This window comes from Camarhynchus parvulus, chromosome 5, assembly GCF_901933205.1.
Source record: "Camarhynchus parvulus chromosome 5, STF_HiC, whole genome shotgun sequence".
NCBI classification, from domain to species: Eukaryota; Metazoa; Chordata; class Aves; order Passeriformes; family Thraupidae; genus Camarhynchus; species Camarhynchus parvulus.
In genome coordinates this window covers 54,421,632-54,442,276 of record NC_044575.1, presented here as the reverse complement: position 1 = coordinate 54,442,276, position 20,645 = coordinate 54,421,632, and the positions used below count along the sequence as shown (strand labels likewise).

At 39.6% G+C, this 20,645-nt stretch overlaps 1 protein-coding gene across 1 annotated transcript in view; it reads left to right on the top strand.

Moving 5' to 3' along the window:
* The window catches only part of BRF1 (BRF1 RNA polymerase III transcription initiation factor subunit), a 172,935-nt gene that overhangs the window by 125,520 nt on the left and 26,770 nt on the right, over nucleotides 1-20,645 (top strand). The window contains exons 13-15 of the mRNA XM_030949982.1: nucleotides 1,475-1,556; nucleotides 1,655-1,710; nucleotides 3,504-3,760. Of these exons, the coding sequence (XP_030805842.1) occupies nucleotides 1,475-1,556; nucleotides 1,655-1,710; nucleotides 3,504-3,760 (395 nt within the window). The remainder of the gene's footprint in view (nucleotides 1-1,474; nucleotides 1,557-1,654; nucleotides 1,711-3,503; nucleotides 3,761-20,645) is intronic.

Sequence of the window (20,645 nt, the reverse complement as noted above, 5' to 3'; positions counted from 1 at the left end):
AAAATCACTGGGACTGATGAGGTTGCACAGCAATTACTGATATCCAAAAGGTAGCTGTGAGGTGGGATTTGCTAGGCTGGGCATTGGGGTCTCATGGTCTGAGCAGACATTGAATAGAGGGAGCAGGAAGGCTGAGGTTTTGCACAATAGCCACTCCATAATTAAAACAATCACAGGGGAAGAACACATTTTCTGTTCTTCCTAGGCTCTGTGATGAGGTCATAACTCTGCTTTTATGACTTCATGTTCATTTCTGTGGCAATAGACTGTAATATTGTAAGTCCAAGATTATGAAATCTTTGAAAGCCTAAGAGGGATGAATAACTGAGCTAGGGGAAAGTGTATTTTACTGTTATAGCCCACTTTTAATAGAAGCAGATGAAAGAGTGAAAATATTGGTCTGATAACCCAGGACTTGCACAGCCATTTGCTCTCCTGTTTAGCCCTTGGAGGAAGGACTGCATTAGTTTCATTTGACTGGAATTATTTTTCTTATGAAATCCTAGATGTACATCTTAACTTTGGAGAAAATCTTGAATGCTCAGACCCAAAAGATGGAGAAACCTCTGATTGCTTTTCTTGCACTTAAACATAATTTTACAAGTCTCAGGTGCACTGCTTAAATCTGAAGTGTCTTGTTCATGATGGATTACCTCATTTGTCTTCTTCATTCTGCTGTTCTTCGCTCCCAAACAGCATCGTCTGTAGAGAACTTCTGTTTCATTGCTAATTGTGCTAAAGACTGGGTTAATTTTCACGTTTAGGTCATCTACAATTAAGTAATTGCTACCTATCTGTCTGTTTGTTTCTGTGATTCATCTGAACAGTCCTAGATGTATTTTACAGCTCCATTACCACTAAAGATGTTATGGAGACTAGGTGGAGTTAACTGCAAAACATCTACATGTGGTTACTGAACCCAGCTGTCTGAAATCTACAGGGCTGAAGCTCCAGCAGTCTGAGCTGGTTTCCTTCACACAGATGTGGCCATTGAATTAATAATCTCAGTGTAAAGCTTCACAGAAACCTACCCAGAAGACACATGTTTTTGTTTTGGTCGCACAGGGCAATGGTTCCCATCCTGTTTTGAATTACAGACCACCATCAACACACAGAATTACTTGCAGACAACCACATTGTCATGATAACCTCTTGTATCATCTGAAAAAGATCATAAACCCAGGATCATTTTTGTTTAATTAACAGACCATGTATAATGAGTCCTGGGTGGTTTTTGGTCACTTCATCATAGTTTGGAAGCCAAGCACTGTTTTTTGAAAACAGGTTGTTGCTTGTGCCAGCTTCTGATGTTGCTAGAAATACTCTCTGATTGTCTCATATCACTCATGTTTTCTTTTAATGTATTTTTTAAAATGGGACACGGAGTGACTTTGCCAGTGTTTTTTCAGTTCAGGTTTTTTCTGTGATTTTCAGTTTGATTTCTGAAAGTAGATAAATTTGTTTTCTCTTTTAGTATATACTTAATGAAGCTGAAGCTCAGATAAAAGCAGAGCTATGGATGAAAGAAAATGCAGATTATTTGAAGGAACAAAAAGGTAAATATGTAGGACTGAAATTTGTCTTCTGGCTGGTGTTGCTGAAATATGCAGTCTTGTGTAATTTTCATGCTGGTTACCCTTTTGTCATCTTTCAGAAAAGGAAGCAAGAATAGCAAAAGAGAAAGAACTTGGGATTTATAAGGAACACAAGGTATTGAATTATGTGTTAATTGTGTCTGTTTGAAAATGTCCTGGAAATTCATTGTATCTGCTGATCAGCTCCATGTAGATGTGTGGGCATTATGGTGCAGGTCACCACTAAAGGAGCAAAAGCTACAGTACATCTAGCTGTTACTGAATTGCAAGGCTGTATTTTTTTAGGTGGTGAGTAAAACACTTTCTTGCCCAAACTGTTATTTTAAATTGCTATTATGAGAAAATTCTGAGCATGTCAAAGTCAGAGCTAGCTCTTTGCATTTATGATTGCTCTTCTAATTGCTTGCTTATTAAAATACAGGTTTTAAGACGTCTGATTTTTTTTTAACGTGTGCATGGGGAATTTGTTTGTACTTGCCATAACTTCAGTGGCTTTCTTTGCTCTTAAAATAATGATTTCTTTATGAAGAACTGAACAGATCCTTGTTACAGTCACTTGAAGGGGTATTTTGTTCTACCTTTCATAAAGAATGCAACGGTTATGTTAACAAATGGCATGTCCTGTCTCCATGTTTAGCAGTTTAAAGCAGCCTAATTGGCCGTGTATTCACAATTTACAGCATTAGTATTTTGTGTAATTGAGCAAGTGACAACTCAAATCTTCCACATGCAGCTAAACCCACGTTAGTTTTTAGCATGTATATCCTCTATCTTTTTTTCTGACTAATGTGAAAGGCAGAGTTTCCTGCTTCCCCTAGGTATTTCAACAATAAAAACAAAACCAGACAATGAAACACTGTTTTAGACTTCAGAGTTTCTCATTCATCCTGCGTTTATGCAGACATGGCAGTCTACCAGCAATTTTCAAAATTGTATAACTCCTTGGCACTGCCAAGTAGCCCAAACACCCACTTTTTTGTTCGGACAACACAGGAGTTTTTCTCTAACCTTTTATTGTTTCTGACAGCTCGAGTAGAACTTGATTAATGTGGTGCTTTCCAATTTCAAGGTAGCACTTGACCCATGTAGGTAAACAGAGGGGCTATTATCCATTAAAAAATAAATCTCCTGCAGAGCTTGGTGTTAAAACCTTCCTTTGAATAGGAAAATGCCAAATGAGAAACAGAGGTTCTGGGTTGTTTTCTTTTTCCTACCTACCCAGGCATGGGACAGGCTGAAAAAGTTCTCTGGTGTCGTTCCTGCTTGCCTGGCTCTGCACAGCATCAGCCGGGCTCGCAGCCTGTGCCTGGGAGAGGCAGCTGCAGGTGACAGAGCTCCCGTGCCTGCAGCCTCCTGCTCCCTGTCCCATGGCATCCCATCCTTGGGAAGCTGCTGCTGCTCCTGCTCTGGGCCCTTGGCAGTGAGGAGGAGGAGTTGGGCACAGCCTTTCCCACGCTGCCTTCAGATTTGGTCTGAAACGTGGCTGCTCTGGGGAGTTGTGACCCAGCTCCACTCTCACCTCAAAGGCAGTTTTAGCAGGGGAGGTTCTTCATTTCCATGCTAGGTGATGCTGTGAGGTCCCTATTCCTGTAACAGGAGCTCACTCCCCTTTTTTTTTTTTTCGCACATGAAAAATAGCCCATCCTTCTTCTCTCTCTCTATTAAGTAAAGAATTTCTAATAAACTCTCTGGGCATTTGGCAAAAAAGCAAACATTCATCTCTTGGAGAAAAGAGACCCTTTGATCCCATTGAGTGGCAGGAGATGGAGCACTGGCTTAGCCTGGGCACGTCACCTGCATCCCCCACATCAGCAGCACCTGAGCCAGGACTGCTGCACTCCAGCTTGCCCCTCTGCTTCATGGCAATTTTGTTTGTACCTACATCACTAATTTTATATTTTAATTAAGCCAAAGAAATCTGCAAAGAAGCGGGAGCCAATTCAAGCCAGCACAGCAGGAGAGGCAATTGAAAAGATGTTAGAACAGAAGAAAATCTCGAGTAAAATTAATTATAATGTGCTAAGGGACCTGAACAGCAAAGGAAGTAACACACCAAAGAAAGAGGATGACAGCACTGATGACAGCACCAACACCAAGAAGCTGTCAAGAAGAAAATCTATTGCCAGTAGGAATATAGCCAACCCTGTAAACAGTGTGGGAAAAAGGTACTGCAATTGTTCATTTATATCTCTGTCTGTGAGACTGTCTATGTATCTTTCTGAGCCAGACAATGTAGGGACTGAAACATTTGTTTGAGGCTAAAATAATGTCGAGGCTCTGTTTTTATTTATTTTGCTTGCACTGTCATGGTGACACCTTATTTATAGTTCACATTTCAGAGGTCTGCTTTGGTGTGGGTTAATCATCCCAAAGCCAAAAAACCCACAAAATCAATGGAAATTCATAAATGTGAATCTATCAGTCAGGGACACCTTTTCTTCATAAAATCCTGACATTTGCTGTCCTTCCTTTAAGTTGTCTGTGTGAGCTGACGTGACACTAAATGTTCGAAAGCTTTTCCTTTTTGCTTGATTTGAAAACTATAGTTCCCATCTGTTTTGACAGCTAGCTGCTTTGATTAGCTTTTATTTTAGTTTTATTCTAGACTTTTGTTGTTAATTGATGACACAAATACAAAGCTTTACAGTAAATATGCTTGTTGGTTTTCTGGTCTGCATTTGAAAATGTTTTGTAGTGTGATGAAAGCTCCGGTTTTAATGAGAGAAATGCTCAACTTGCTGGGCAGATTTGTAGTGTGCAGTAAAATGTATAAGGAGATTGATGTATCAAGTCTGCAATATTCAACTGTTTTATCTGTCTGGGGTTTATGAAGTCACGTTGGATCATCATTTGAATAATTTTGACGTATGGTAATTTCTTACTTAGATGTTATTTATTTATTTATTGCCTATTTATTTACTGCCAGGATTATAGACCAAATGCCACAAGGAAATCTCAGTATTTAATTTTGAAATATAAAATGTTGTCTCTGCACAGTTGTTCAGATTTAGGCATGTGTTGAAACTGGGTAAGGGACCCAGGAGGGCAGGAGGGCAGCCACCTACAAGGTGTGAGAAAACATCTGTTTGTGAAAGAACAGGATACATGGGGTACCTGAAACCATCATGCTGGGAAGGATACTAAGTGAAAATCTCAGAAGCTGAGGAAAATAAGGATGGCAAAACCTAACCCCTTATTTTAACTTAATTTGACAGTGAGGCCAGAGGCACAGGCTTCAGTTTGAGCTGAGAAGCCAAATGCCAAAGTCACTGGCCCCACTGTCACCAGATACAGGTTTTTACAGTATATCAGACATCTTTTCTTCTTTACTCTGTATTTTTGACTTCATTCTCATTCAGCTTCTCATTCTCACTATCAAAAGCTTTGCTTTCCAGCTGTTGACCCACTGGGGATTTTAGGCTCCCCTGTAAATTGCATGTAAATTTTATGCTGGTAAAGGATGGGGAAGATGCATTGAGGATTAACTTAACAGCATTTAGCTTGTGCTTTATTTGCAGTTAACAGGTATTAATGAGTCATATTTCTGGTATTTCAAGTAAAGTAGGACCAATTCAGTTGTCTGAAATGCATTGCTGGGTGGAAAGTAGGGGCTGGGCAGGATCCTGGTTGCATTTTAGAGCTCAGCAATGACGTCCAAGCTGAAGCTCCTTTTCCACATCCCAATCTTGTCACTGCTGAGATTTGCAGAAATGCTGAGCCCTTGGAACTCCTGTTGAATTCAGTATGTAAAACTCTTAACAGGTGTTAAACCCTTTGGAAAATCATGCCATAAATATTTAATTTAACAGTGGTGCAACTTGAAAAGGTTTCTAAATAAATACAAATCAGTATTTTCCAAAAGCAGCTAATAAAACGTATTTATTTTTCCTCTTGAGAGCCTAAAGTACATCCTTAAGATGCATAACAGGGTTTCCTGATGATGATTAGCAGATCTCAGATACAATGAATTTTGCAGCAGAACACTTCAGAGGAGTTTGAGGATACATGCAGATAAGTGAGCTAAGAAGATTTTGCACTCCTGAAGTAGGCAGTGCTCTTGCTTAAATATTATCAAGGACTTGACAAACATTAGTTAGGCTTTTTTTTTCCTTATAATTAAAGATTTATGACATACTTTTGATTTTTTTAAATGCCATGCCTTTTAAATGGCATGCATAAATTTCTGTGTTCTGCATTGTTCTTATATGCCTTGCATTCATTGCCTTTGTTCAGCACTGTTCCTTTGAGAGGTGAATGGCTAAATACTTTCCCAGGGATACAAAAATCATGATAATTTATATGCAATTAATAATAATAAAACTCCTGAACATTGCTCATTAGAAAATGAATGAAGCAGATAATCTGTCTTTTTCCAGGAGGCATTTGCAGAAATGGGATCATATGGTTTGGGTTGGAAGGGACCTTAAAGATCATCTCTTGTTTTGGTTTGTAGTGATTTACAGGCCTGCATATTTATCTTTATGTATTTTAAATATTTACTAAGCTGCATCTGACTGCAGTATCACTGTGGATAACCAGGCTTTGATCCAGTCCTTTAGTTCATTGGAGTTGTAGTCAGATTTTAAAGAGCTATTTCTTTAGTCCTGATCCCAATTAAAAGATGCCAGTACAGGCAGTACCAAGTTACAGGATGGGAAATGAATCCTCATTCTTGGTAATTAAAGCAGTGCTCCTGCAATGGTATAAAAATTGAAATTTATATATCTATCTATATCTATCTGTCTATATCTATATCTATATCTATATCTATATCTATATCTATATCTATGTGTATCTCTATATCTTTCTTGCTTTACTTTTAAGTCATTTCACTTACCACACCAGATTTGGACAGATGATGTAGCCAAGTTTGTCATGTGTCTTAGAAATCATCTTCATATACAGTCTGAAGCACTCTGGAAATAGGAAGTTGATATTAATTTCCATCTTTCTAATTGCTTCTTGCTCTAAAATAGCCTGTGCTGGTTTTTCCACACAGGGAAATTTAGATTATCCCCAAAGAATGGGTACCCCAACCAGACAGGGTACAATGTCTGTGTGTTTTGTGTTTTTTCCTTTTTTTTAATATCACATAAAGTAGCAGTTACTGTGATAATCAGTTAAAATACAGAAAAGCTTTTGTTTCCTGATGTGATAATGACAGGCAAATTTTACAGTCTTGTAAAAAGTTGTTGATTTAGAAGAAATTTATAAAGAGCTGAAATGCTAAGCAGGTCCCAGGAAGATGCTTGAAGTGGATAGTCTTTCAGTTGGTGGCCCTTTTATTAGAGCTTTGTTGATACTATAATCACTTAATGGTTACTTGGATTTCAAAGACAATATAGTTTTATCTACGTCTTATTTTATCAAAAATCCTAACTTTAAAATCTCAGAAGTGTTTGGTAAATTCTGCAATTTTGGTAGGAAGGTAGTTCAAAGAATTCTTCCAAAGATCATGCAGGTTTCTCCTTGTTAGGTGGGCAGATATTATAGACATCTGTATTTTCAGAAGGAAAATGATGTTTTGAAGAGGTTTCTTTACTGTGAACTTTTTGAGCTTTAGAAAAAGCCTGACTTTCCTCAGACACATCTCCCAGAATTGTACTGGGGGTTTACTTAATTTATCTGTCAAGATGGTAGAAGATTAGTAATGACAATATAAGTAATTTTAGGGAACTTTATATTGTGTAAATGTATTTTATTCAGTTTCTTATTGCATTTTTGTTCCAGCGAGTATCACGACTGTGCTTCATATGCAAAATCCTTTTCATTCCCAGTGTGTTGAAGATGTGGCACAGTGGATGTTACCATAATAGATGTTGCAACTCTAATTTCAATTACCAGTTGCACAATTTATCTTCACTAATGTCTTCTGTGCATATGAAACATAAGAATAATATGTTGAACTCCCAGAAAAGAACAATTGCTGCTTCAAGCTCCTTAAAATCTGAACTCTAGTTAGAGCTGTGCTGTGCACTGGAGCACTTCAAGTTCAATAAAGAGGGTTTTAGGACTGGAAGTATCTGGTTATAAGCTTAATAATTTATTTTATATTTACTTGAGCTGAATTTTACAACATTACATGTAAAGTGAAATGTGTTGTACCAAGAAAATGTGGAAACAAGAAAGCTTTCAAGTCACTACTTTTAAAAAATTTTATGACTATTTCTTGCTATGTGCTTGAAATTGGTAATGATATCAGAAAAGACAGGATCCATTATCAGGGGAGTAAATGTGTCAGGTTAATCTCCTGAAGAATTTGCCTTGGAAGAAATGAAGCAGGACTGTGAAGCACAGTGGAATCCGTTGTAATGAAACAAGGTTGTTCTGAATGGAACCATATGAATATATAATAGCAAACCAAATCATGCCTACTATGAGTATGACAAAAAACCCATGGTAGTGATCTCAGATCTGATTAGATTTGAAAATTCACCTCCAGATTGTCTCCTCAGTCTCACTGGTATTTGCTGACTGTCCATATTGCCAGTACAGCTTGGTGCATGGCTCCACCTGTGCTTTAGAGCTATGAGTATGGGATTTGAGTATTGGGAATTGTGTCCTTTCAGTACCAGGGACTTCTTCTGCTCAAGTTCCTGCTCTATTTAAAGTTTTAATGCCAGCTAAATTTTTGTTAGGTTTTCAATGGGTGTCACAACTCCAGAAAAATCTTCTTTATTAGGGAGAATGTATGAGATGCTTTTCTGCAGCCTACCATGCGACATCTTGTTTACCCTGATAAATTGCTTGGTGCTTTCTTCTCTCTAATTGGAATCATATTTCCCTGGAGGGTAAAATATGGGCAGAAGCCTAATTTTGATGCTTTGGAGGAGCCTGCAAGGAGCCCGACTGCCAGGGAGCCTGGGGAAACAATGAGAGGCCCTCAGCTGCCTCCCCCAGCTTCCACCCTTGTTTGTAGTTGTCCCTTTTTGGTGTCCAGGATGAGGTTTTTGCTCTGTAAGGTTGGGTGCTCCAAATTCAGCTGCAAGTGTGAATGTTGCCCAGAGGAGCTGTGGCTGCCCCATCCCTGGAGGTGTTGTAGGCCAGGTTGGATGGGGCTCTGAACAACCTGGTCTGGTGAAAGCTGTCCCTTGGGCTGGACAAGGTGACCTCTGAAAGTCCCTTCCAAGCCAAACTGCTCTATGATTCCATGATTCTATGAATGCTTATTCTACATTGGCCATGGCTTGTCACTGATTTTTATAAAACCAGAGGAAATGGGTTTTTCCATGTACAGTATTTTTAGTTCTGCGTTATGAGGCTGGTATTTGTGGAGGGGAGGAGCATCGGCTCATGTTTCCCAAATGACTGAGGCCAATCCAAAACAGCATGAAACAAAGCTCAGCTTGAATAATCTAAGGGATTCCTGAGCATCTTAAAACCTTTGTATTAGCTAAACCAGGTGATTACAAAAGTTTGAGCTCTTTTGATTCGCTGCATCAAAAAGAGAGTTGTTGGTTCGGAACCTTCTTTGTTAAGAAAAATGACATTGCAGTAATAATTTAAAAGTTTGGGAATGGGTATTTTAAAAGCTCCTTCTCTGCAAGTGGTGCAGTGGAGTCTGGTGGGCTGGTGGGTGTCTGCAGCCAGTCCTTACAGGTTGGCAACTGGTGATGAAGCAGAGCTCCTGAAGAGGGACAAATCCTATGTTTGGTGGATATGAAACTTCTGAGAGTCTTTTCCATGCTGGCTTTGGTGGTCATTCTGTCTACAAATGGGCCCTTTCAGATGAGATCTTAATATGCTCTAATTTTCTGCCATATATTTTTATTTATCAGAATTTCCTTCGGCTCTTTGTCTGATTTACTTTTGAGATCCTGTTTTTCTCTCTCTGCTTTGAATTCTGTTACAGGGTTTGGAATTCATGTGTATTTACTCAAAGTGAGATATTAAATTTTATTTCTTTTCTTGTGCCACTTTAGACCTTCTTTTTATATGTGACTAAAGCGCTAACACTGATTTCCCACCTGGAATAAAATTCCTTACAGAAGATACTGTGATTTCTTGCTGAGATGGTGGTTAGGAGTTTATTCTATAGCTTAGTTGTTGTTTGATATTATTTAGTGTTTTGTATGGAGGCAGTCTCTTGTTGGCTTGAAGGATTCTGGCTACACTTTGATTTCTGGGTACACATGGTAGGAGTATGTGGAGTCAGCTTTTGGTTTGAATATTGTGTACATGGTGAATAAATTCTCGTAACCACTTGGACATAACTGTTTTCTTATGTGATCTAAGCTTTGAGAGTTTCTTTAGAGTGTATTTTCATGTGTGTTTCTGCTTTTCTGTGGTATATAATCATTTAAATCAAAGGTTAATCAAAATGATTACTCATTTTGAACAGGAAAACAGTGACATTTGATAAGTACCTCCACTTTAAATAAATCCTACCAGTATTTTCCAATCTTGTAACTTTTAGAGGGGCAAGCTTATACCAATTATGTTTAGTATTTTATTTACAAAAAGCTAAGCCAAGGAAAAAAATGAGTTCAAGGCTTCCAAGGTTCTGCCTTTAAGTCATGCATCTCCTTATTACAGTCAGCTCTTCGGGGGAGAGCCTCCTGAATGACCTTGAAAGGAGCTGACACTGGAGTTTGCTTGTTCACAGCTGATTTGAGGAGTGGATCTGCTCAAGCCTGTAGTGTTGTAACCTGGCTAATGCTGCAGGTTACTGCTGTTGCTGTGAGCCAAGCAGCCTTTTGTAATAAAGAGATAAAGCAGAGGCAGGACTGGGAGAGAAATGGATCTGACCCAACATGTTTTAAAGGCGAGTGTGTGGTTTCAGTGTCTGAACGCTGAAATGTGATGACCAGCAGTCTTTCCTTCTTCAGTAAGTGAGGACACAGGAGGAAAAAGGCATCATCTTGTGCATGTAACACCACTCTCTGAGAGGATGCAGAGTTGGGCAAATGCCACTGAGAGACTGGGAGGCAGGAGCCAGCTTGGGGCCCAGGCAGCAATGTGGCAGGTTGTTACTTTACCCTGAAACTCACTTCTCTTGGCACTGAGCCAGGACAGAAAGGTGGGGAAAGAATATTTTTTTCTTTAAAAAATTCCCAAAACAAAACCAAAAAATGCCTCAACAAAGGAACCCCCTCCCCAACTCTCCCCAGCCCTGCCCTTACAGAAGCTGTCAGGTGTTTGTCAGGACTTGACGTTTATTCTTATTATTCAGACTGTTTTGAGGATCAATTCCCTTATTCCCCCGATACAATAGCATTTTTATTTCACATCTGTCAGGCTCAGTACCTCTCAAAACACAGCTGCAATAAACTCTGAAACATGTATGCATAGTGCATCACTGGGAAGGGAGCTCCCACCCAGCCATTGCCTGGCATGGCTTGTGTCCCCAGCCTGCTGCAGGAGCTGCTGCTGACAGTCATTCCCTGCTCATTCCAGCATCTCTGAACTTTTTGTCATGTTTCTTAGGGTGAGGTTAGCAAAAAACTCGTTCCTTCATCCCTTAGTTCTTTCCTTCCTTCTGTAGGAGGTGAAGCATTTCCCCTTTCATGCCTGTTCTGCCCGTGAGTCAAGAGAAATCAACTTTTAAAATATTTTCTAGCCTGTTATATTAGTAAAATGAGTATTCTTGTTAAAAATTCCCAATTTGGGGTTCATTAGTTTCTGAATACTGGAATGAAATGCCAGAATTTCAGTATGGCAATTAACCCACCTGTATCCTCACTCTGTAAAATACAGTTGGAGAAAAAATAGCTCAGTGATAGGGGAAGTAATGTAAAGAAGCCTCCTTGATGTGACCTGTACCAATTTATTTAAGTTCAGTGATGCTGCAAATCATCCATCCCTAGTTGTACATCATTCATTAACAGCTTTCAAATTTTATGGTACAGACTTCTAATGCTGTCAGAATGTGGTTTAGTGTGAGGAGAAGGGAGCATTGTCTGCTGGGACTGCAGAGGAGTGTTCCTGAGCTGTCATTTACTGGGAGTTATGAGAACCTTTGAGAAATATACATATATAAACCCTTCAAGATTGGGTGAGGACACATCTCGACTTGTGTGAGTGATTCAGGAATAACAAGGATCTGCCAAATCCAGTGCTCTGTTCCATTTATCCCAAATTATTAGAATGCCTTCAATTTAGAACTAAAAAGGCATTGATCCAGCTCGACTTTGTGGCCCAGACCCAGGTCAAGTCTCCTTATTTTTACAGCAGCCTTTTTGTTTGCTTAATATAAATTGGATATTTCTTTTCTGCCTCCCACTCAAGAAAGTCATCCCTGTGTTGAATTCCAGGGAAGGGTGGCTGGGCAGCACAAAGATGCAGAGGAGTTTTTGGTGACTGTCTGAAATAATTTCTTCTTGCATTTTAAAACCAAATAGGAGCAATTTGAGCCCAGAAGATAATTTTGTGTGACAGTTGGATTGTGAGTGCCTTGTTTATCTATGTTCTCATTTTCAGGTTGGTTATAAGAAAAGACTCTGCGAGCTTTTTTCTTCCAAATTACACTCAGTGGGTCTAATGGGAGACAATATAAATATGTATGTGCAGTCTCTTGAACTTTATAGCGTGTTAGCAAAAACAGTTATATGGTTATATGTGGTGCAGGGATGAGGAGAGTGGGAAGAAACAAAAAATTGGAAGTGTTATGTGTCTTAGTATCAAACCCTGGAGGTGCATGTCCTGTGGCTGAGAGGGCTTCAGCACTGTGAAATGCTTGTTCTCAGTCTGTAGATTTTTCTGATTTATTTTTTCTTTTTTTTTTTTTTTCACGGGTGGAAAATGGTTCGTTTCTGAATTGATTTTTCTTTGACCTCTTTTCCAGCAGGGTCTGCTTGTTGATCTTTACAGTGTGTGTCTGCTCATTTTTCCGGTTTAAACCACAGGAAGTGAATGTCTGATGTGCTTTAGATGTGTCAGTGAAGTTGAGTCTTCAGTGAGTATTTGTAAAATGTTGAAGGGAAAGGAGCCAACCAAACAGAATATTAACTTTCCCTCACTGCAGTATGGCATGCATTATTTTACCAAGGCCAATACCCAAGCTAGGGGAGCAGTCACACGAAGCTTCTTGTTCCTTGCTGTGTGCAGGCATTTCCAGATGGGATGGCTGGCAGCCATTCTGTGGTTGGGAGTGCAGTTCTTTCAGCATGGCAGGGCAAAGGCTTGGAAAGTTGCAGCAGTTTGTTACAAAACTTGAAGTACTATTTGCTCACGTAATATTTAACAGCATCCACGTAATTAGTTTTAAATCAGCCAGTGTGCTGTAACTCAGTCATTTATGTAAGTGCTGTTCCATTACCCAGTGATGCTGCTGGTGCACTCGCTGAGTTCAATTTTACCTTGGCTGCAGTTGTTGCTAAATATAGGTTGAAACATTCTGAGATAACTTCTACATGTGGTCTTGGAAGATATATGCAGCAAATTTAACTTTTTCTTCTGTTGTTGGATTTCCAATTTATTGTGAGTCAGAAATCTCTGCCCAGCGTTTTCCCTTTCCTCCAGTGCTGCAAGGCCATGGATTGAACAAACCCATTGCTGAGTTTGGGATATTCAGATCTGAGGACACTTCCTGGCCTGCTCTGGAGCAGCTCATCTGCTCTTCTCTCATACAGGCCCCTTCCTTGTCACCTACAAAGTATGATGGAGGGAAACCACCAACTTCTTGTAGATCTTTTGCTCTCCCCCAGAGTTTTGCCCATGAACAGAACACTTGTGCTGTCAGGTGGGAAGACACAGAGTACAGCCTGTGTGGATCTCAGAACCTGCTGTCCATCTGCAATGGATACCTTCTGTCCCTGAGCCCTCTTCCCAGGCATTGCTTGGCTCAAGAGCTGTCAAAACCCAGGCAATTTAAGGGATACAGCGAGGCTGTAACAGCCCACAGCATGACATGGTGTGACAGATTTTAAATCTTTGTTTATACTCAGAGTTGAGTGTAACCTTCCTGCTGAATTGGAGCACTGAAAGATGTTGGACATTGAGAGCCCTCTCAGGCCACATGCAGAATAGAAGTATTCAGATATGTATTAAGTAGTCTGTCACCTCTTTATTCTGAAATGGTTTTAGATGTTGTATTTATGTGAAAGAAATACATGCTGTTACAGCATAGTGTTCTTTTAAGAAGTTATCAACATATTTAATCTGAGTGGTTTGAGATGTTTAATCTGAAGTATGAAGGACACGCATACAGATTTGGAAGTGGAATGAAGTGGCTGATATATTTATTTTGTAAGGTTATCTTTGCCTGTCTAGAGGGGTAACATAGTAGTTTTAGGAGAAAAATGGCTTTGCACACTTCTGTATGGATTTTATCATGGAGCAGTAAAGAAACAAAATAATTTGGAATCCTAACTAAAGCTGTTGCTGAAGTTGAGTGAGATAATCATCAGATTAAAGCTGTACTTGAATCAATCAGTCATCTGATGAATTAATAACAGAGATGAAAGTCAACAATGAATCAAATTATTAGATGAAGAGAAGCAAGGCAGAAATCAGGGTAGTTTAAAACGTTGCAGCAGGTTGTTATGAGGCAGTGTCACTTGCTGCCCTGTTCCTGGAGGCACAAGTGGGACCATCCAGTCTGGGCTTAGTAAGTCAGTGGAAGGGTTAATTCTGTGCCTGAAGGTGCTGCTTAACTGGAGGTGGTTCAGAAGCTTGTTCTTTTTCCTGCCAGATAAACGGTGTGCAAGCAATATTGGCTTAAAATTTGATATGCAAATACAGCATGTCTTAGACATGTTTGCACTTTATTCATACCTATTGAAATATTACAGAGAAATATGGTGGGAACAGAGCAGCAGAACAGTGAGCTCCTTTGTGTGGATTGTTTGTGGAACAAGATGTCTGGAAGAGCAGCTTGGGTTGCTCATATCACTGGTGGTGCCTACTGTGGGCTTTGTCTGGGTGTTCTCATGGCAGGCTGTGCCTTCTGAGCTTTCTCCTCCACCTCTGGACAGTGTCCAGGAGATTAGGATCATCAATGGCTCTCAGTGATGTGGCAGTGCAGAAAAATTGCTGTTTGCCAACATGTTGTTCATTTGTTGCCCCACCTCTAAAGCCATCTAAAGGCAGTGGTGAGTTAAGAGCTTGCTTTGCCTACAACCTGGTCTAGTCCAAATGTGATTTGGACCCCTGGGAAGTCTGGAATATAAAATATTATTGGGCCTTACTATCAGATTACTTGTAATTTATTTTTCAAGTCAGAGCACAAATACTCGGAAAGTACAAGAGAGAAGCTTGCTAAGAAAGCTTTAGTCTCATCATGGGAAAACTCCAGAGTATATATACCTTAAATTTCCATAAATCCCTGTAGGAATAGAGATACTTTCTATCCATTCTTATTTTCATTTTCCTGTTATTTCTTGAAACATTCTTGTTCCTTTTCAAGAGCAAAGCATTGGGGTAATGAAATCATTTGGTTTAACTGGATTTCATGCATTGATCTTGTATGGCTCAGATAGACCTTGTCATAGATTTCATGAAAATAAACCTAATGCTTAACCAATTCAGCAAACCTAAAAGCATGAGATGACAATAGTTGCTTCTGTTCTATTAAAAAAAAAAAAAGAAGGGTGGGGAAGCCATGAAGTGCAGAAAGACAAAGGGCTAATTAAGGATTTAAAGCCACTGAGGTTTGGACATTTTTGCAGCCAGTGAACTGAGTCAAATGTAAAGTGTGGTGTGTGTAAGCTGTAAGGAATCATAAATTCTGTATAATGCAAAATAACTTCATAGCAAATGACTGAGTAGCTCGAGAGATCTTGGATGGGAGGGAAATGTTTCTGTAAAAATAAACCTCATCTCGCTGACCTTTGCCGACCCCGGCTGCCTCTCTCTTAATCTAACCTGAAGAGATTAGAACAACTCCAAACATCAAAAGGAGCCGTGGCCACCATTGTGTCCCGGAGCCCCATTGTGTTGAGGAGGGATTTCTCAGGAAGCAGCAGCCTGCTCCTGCTCCGGAGCCTTCCCCCGCTGGCACCAACAATGCAGCCCTGGCTGCAGGTCAGCCTGGCCATCCTTGGAAAAACAACCCACCACTCCTGACATGATGGATGGGAAACCCGACTCCGGGATTCATTTGCCCAAACTTGTTTGGAAGATTTGCTGGGTTTATTGAGCCAACATTTTTCAGGTGCTTCCTGTGTTTTATCCAGGAGTGGATAAAGAGCTCCTATGTTCAGCGGCAGAAAAGACGAATGTAATTGCATCACACTGAAAGTTTGCCTTTCAACATAGTAATCCCCAAAGTCTGGATTTTTACAGAAATTATATATATGTTTTTACACATGCAGTTATACACACACACACACACACGCACACAGCTTTTACAGAAAAAAAAATTTCAAATACTTGTTGGAGGAAAATGCAGGTTTCATGCATTTATTTCTATCTCGTGGGGAGAACTGACAACGTTTCTGAGATCCGATGATTACTAGGCTGTAGTTTTCTGTCAGCTTTGGGTCACAATTGAAAATTACTCCTTAAATCTTAAGGAAGTCTTAAATTATGAAGCAGTAGGAAATCCTGAGATCCAAGGCACTGAGTGAGCTTGCAGTATAGTATATATTCATTATTTTGTTACTACTTCAGTAGCTCACAGGTATTAAGCACAGTGTTATATTAACTTTTTGGTGAAGTCCAGACACTAGAAAACTCAAGTTTATGGTTCAGCATTTGCTGATAGGATTTGCAACTGAGAGAATTCCAGACTTCAGATGGCTTTTGCAGAGTGCTTGTAAAAGGCCAACCACAGGAACAGATGCATTTTTGTCTAAATTACTTTCCTTTTCTCTTCAATTTCAGTATCTGCTGATTTCATTTTAAAATCCATTTTAAAGCAAATGAAATAGCTAAGGGTTTTTCTAGCACAGTAATCAAGACCTTTAATACCCTACCTCTCTACAGACCACAGTTTTACGAGCTGATGTTTGTGCTGGTGTTGCCTGTGCTGGGCAGGCTGTTGGCATATGCTGTGGGAGACACAGTGGAGCAGAGGTGACCCATTTCAGGCTCTACTTCCAAGTAATTTTCAAAGTTGATGAAGATTTTCAGGCTTTTATTGGAAGACTTATCTTCTCCTAAAGCACTCTGAACAGCCGAGCTCCTCTCGCCTGTGCGCTCTGCTCCACATCGCTGCTCCAGAGATATCTGGCCAGCTGCCAGTTTAAATTCACTTAATAGGGTAAATTTGAAATGATTTAAACACTCTCAATTTACCACCATAACCAAAGGGTCCAAGCCAGGAGCTGCAGAAGCACTGATATTCAGGAGAATTTCTGAGGAGGTGTTTAGATGTAGCTGCTTTTAAAATGTCATTAAAATGAGATAAGGAATGCTTTAGGTAAGTGATTCGTGATTCCAATCTCCCAAATCTTCTGTTAATGGATCACCTGAAGATTTTCTGTACTTCCCTCGGCCTGGAGTTTGTCTCACTGACCTTGGTGGACTTTGGTTCATGCTCTCACACCTGAGCAATGTGTATTTTGCTGCATTTTGGTATGTATATGGGATTTTTTGGTATGTATACAGGCACCACACAAAATGGTGAAGCTCTGTCCCTTACGAGGCAGCCCTTTGACTGAATGGATGTACTCAGGCATTGTGCATGCTTTTGGGACAAAATGGTGAAACAATCTACTTTAAAACATCTGAATTTTTGTCAATTTATGCTGCAGCTTTCTCAGATAATTAAGTTACTGTAAATGCTGTCTATTCTATTGATGCAAATATTTCCTTTCTTATTTTGTGAGACTTTTTAGGATGGGCATCACCCTTGTTTTTAATGATCTTTCTTCAGCTCTTAACAAGTATATCTCAATGTGATTTGTTATTTTTCTGTCTAACAGGCTCCTAAGCATGGTTTTTTTGACTGCAGTTCTTTCAAAATCTAGAAAAAGAACCTTTCATTTTGCATGAAGAGGAGAAAATAGCTGTGTTTTTCTTTCCCTTAGAACTTCAAAGGCATAAAAAAATAAATAGAAAAATAGAGAAAAATAATTCAGAGATGCTGAAAGAGGCTCACTGATTTAACTGTAGGGAACATTCACGTATCTGCCATTTTGGTCTCCTGAGAATCAATACTGTGAAACTAATCTATGATGCTGCAGGAGTCTATAATAACTCCCAACATATTATCTTTCAGAGTATTATTACTGGAATAAAAATTGTTGGGTTTAAATTTCGGAGATATCAGGATACTCATCCTGGCATTCATTATTTCATAAAATGGATCCACAGTGTTCTCTGTGTGCAGACACAGTTCGATATTCCTTCCAAACTATACTGAAGGGTGGCCATGCTGTTCCAGTGATCCTGTCCAGCACAGTTACTCTTGGATGGGGTTGTAAAAAAACCCAAGAAACCCGAGCAAACTGTGACTGCTTCATTTTTGCTGCTCATCATTGCAAAGATGTCATCTCTCAGTTGGCTGATGAAGGGAAGGCAAAGGAGTGTCTGTGTCAGCCTGGTTTTTCCCAGTGAGAGCTGCAAATCCACCTTGAAAATTTTTTTCTGTTGACTTATGGTCTTTGTTTGTTAGATACTGTGAGTTTGTAATTGGTTGAGGAGGGAGAAGCATCTTTAGTGATGTATTTATTGCTGTACTGATAGACAAGTTATGAAGTTTGGGCTAATTATAATTTCCTGTGTCTCTGTAAATGGATTTGAAATGACTTGTTTGCTCCTGTGCTATAGTAACTTTGGTCATTTATTATTTTTTCTTTCAAGCAACTGAATCCCACATTGCCTCTAATCTGGGAAAATATTAGATTTCCTTCACCTAATCATAGAGTCTTGCTTTTGCAATTACATTTTGAAACAGTGATGGACAATTGTCAGTGAAAGCAAAAAGACACAATTTGTACTGAGGCTGAATCTGGAAGTCTCTGTTAAAAATATGTCTGGAAAACAAGCAGTAAGCAATGGAAGTAGCAAAGCCTAATTTTCTACTGGTTGGCATCTTATTCCCCTTGGTCATTCCCTTCCTTTCCTGAAGCAAGATCCCCAGTTCCACAGCTGGTGGCTGTGTGGGATGTGGTTGATTCCTTCCCCTTTGATGGGGGAACTCTGTTGAATCTCCTCTTCATGCTTCCAGTTTTCACAAAGGAACTTTTTTATCTTGGTGACTTCTGCCTTTATAGTTTTTTGTGGTCAGCAGATCTTTGGAAGGTTGGAGTAGAGTGTAAGAGACATAGATGGAGTGTCGGGATATTACATAGTTATCTTTTTGTAATTATATTTTATTATATTTTGCATAATTATCTTTTCTAAACAGTGGAGAGTGCACCCTATTTATGTGGGCAAGGACTTGGAAATAAGGAGTACATTTCTTTTAGGTAGTAGCTGATTTTTGGGGATTGGACTAGATGGCCTTTAAAGGTCACTTCCAACCTAAATTGTTTTATGATTCTATAAATTAATGGGACTTTCTGAGCTTATAGTGGTGTGGGGTTTGGTTTTGTTGATTTTTGTTTGGTTTTTTTTCCTAACTGGTTTACTCTCTAAATATCTATTAACATTTAGAAACTGTTGTTTTTTCAAGATTAATCCAAAATCACCGCATTGCTAGGGGAAGAATAATCTTAAAAATAACCTTTAACCCTCAAAAACATCTATGTTAGAGTTGCCCAATATTGGTAATGAATACATAGATGTGATGCATTTTATCAACTTCACTTGTAGAGAACCAAAGGGAGTTTGTCATAACACGAGTCCCTTATTGATGACACGGTTGTCTGTGATTGATTAAAAGTGGCAGATTTATTTCAGCTTCAACTCTTTCCATTAGCATTCCTATCGACCATCTGGCAGTGGAAAACCTCACTTGTGAGATAGACTGGGATCTTGTTAAAAAAATTACGCGATTTCTTGGGGCCTTTTTTTTGCCAGTGTCCTGATGAGCCAGAAAGTTGTCACTTCTAGTGACAGTTCTCATTGCCTGAAAGGGTTGAGACTGATGCTAGGTCAGCCTGTGGCTTGTTTTTAATGGCTTTTAATTATTGCCTTGATTGCAGCAAACATCCAGTTAATGGTTATGCAAGTATCATTTTGTGGGCTTTGTAGCTCTTCAGTAGCCTTCAGTTGTTGGTTAGGATGAGAAAGATCAACTTGCTGTTTAAGTGGGAGGAACAGAGAGAACAACTTCCTTCAAAATGGTGCCTGCATAAAACTAGAACTTTCCCTGAATTGCTCAATTATGAGAACATCATATCATAATCAAAATCATTTGACTGTACGTAAGATACCCTAATCAAAATAATTTACAGATTATGTGCAGGGAGGGATGCTTAAGGGGCAAAAAGTGAATTCTAAATGGATTGTGATGTTGCAAAGTGTGGAGCTGCCTATATGTCCATTACATTGTAGATACATGCACTGATAGGAGAGAAATATGGAGCTGGCATGAAGGGGTGATGACACCTCAGGGCATTCAGGGAGGCTTTGCAGCAATACAGTGAGTTACATCACAGCCTGAAATGCAGCAGCTGCTCTGGCCCCACTGCCCCCTGATGAGTAATAGAGTAACAGGGCAGTCTTTGGTAAACAGCTTTGTGGGGCTTTTCTGCTGCTGTGTTTGGCACTTGGAGTTGTAATGCTGGCTCTGGCTTCCCACCTGCAGCATCCCCTGCTCCCCAGAAATACAGCCATTCAAAATAAAGGCATGAAATCTTATGGCTAGGACTGCTTCCTTCTAAACTTTATAGGGGGCATTCTAAAGATTAATATTACCCGTGTTTTGCAGAGAGGTGAGTTATGAGAAAAAATATGTGAGTTTCCTTGTATCTGCTGGGTTTGCTTAAAACAGTTCTTTGACATTGTTGTTAACCATACTTTTTTTCAGGGAGGGAGGTTTGGCAGAAAGGTTTCCATTTCTCAGAGTGTGATAGATTTCTGTCCAGGCACTCCAGAGCTTGACCTTGGGGGCTGTAAATATTTTAAATGGCTCCATGGGTATTTCAAGGTTGTGGCTTGCTGAGGCATAATGCCCAAGGGACTGCTCCCTAAATGGGCTCTTCATTGCACTTAGACTCACACAAACATTGCAGCAAGTGAAGGTGTTAAAAAATATCCGTGAAGGTCAAAGTGACAGGT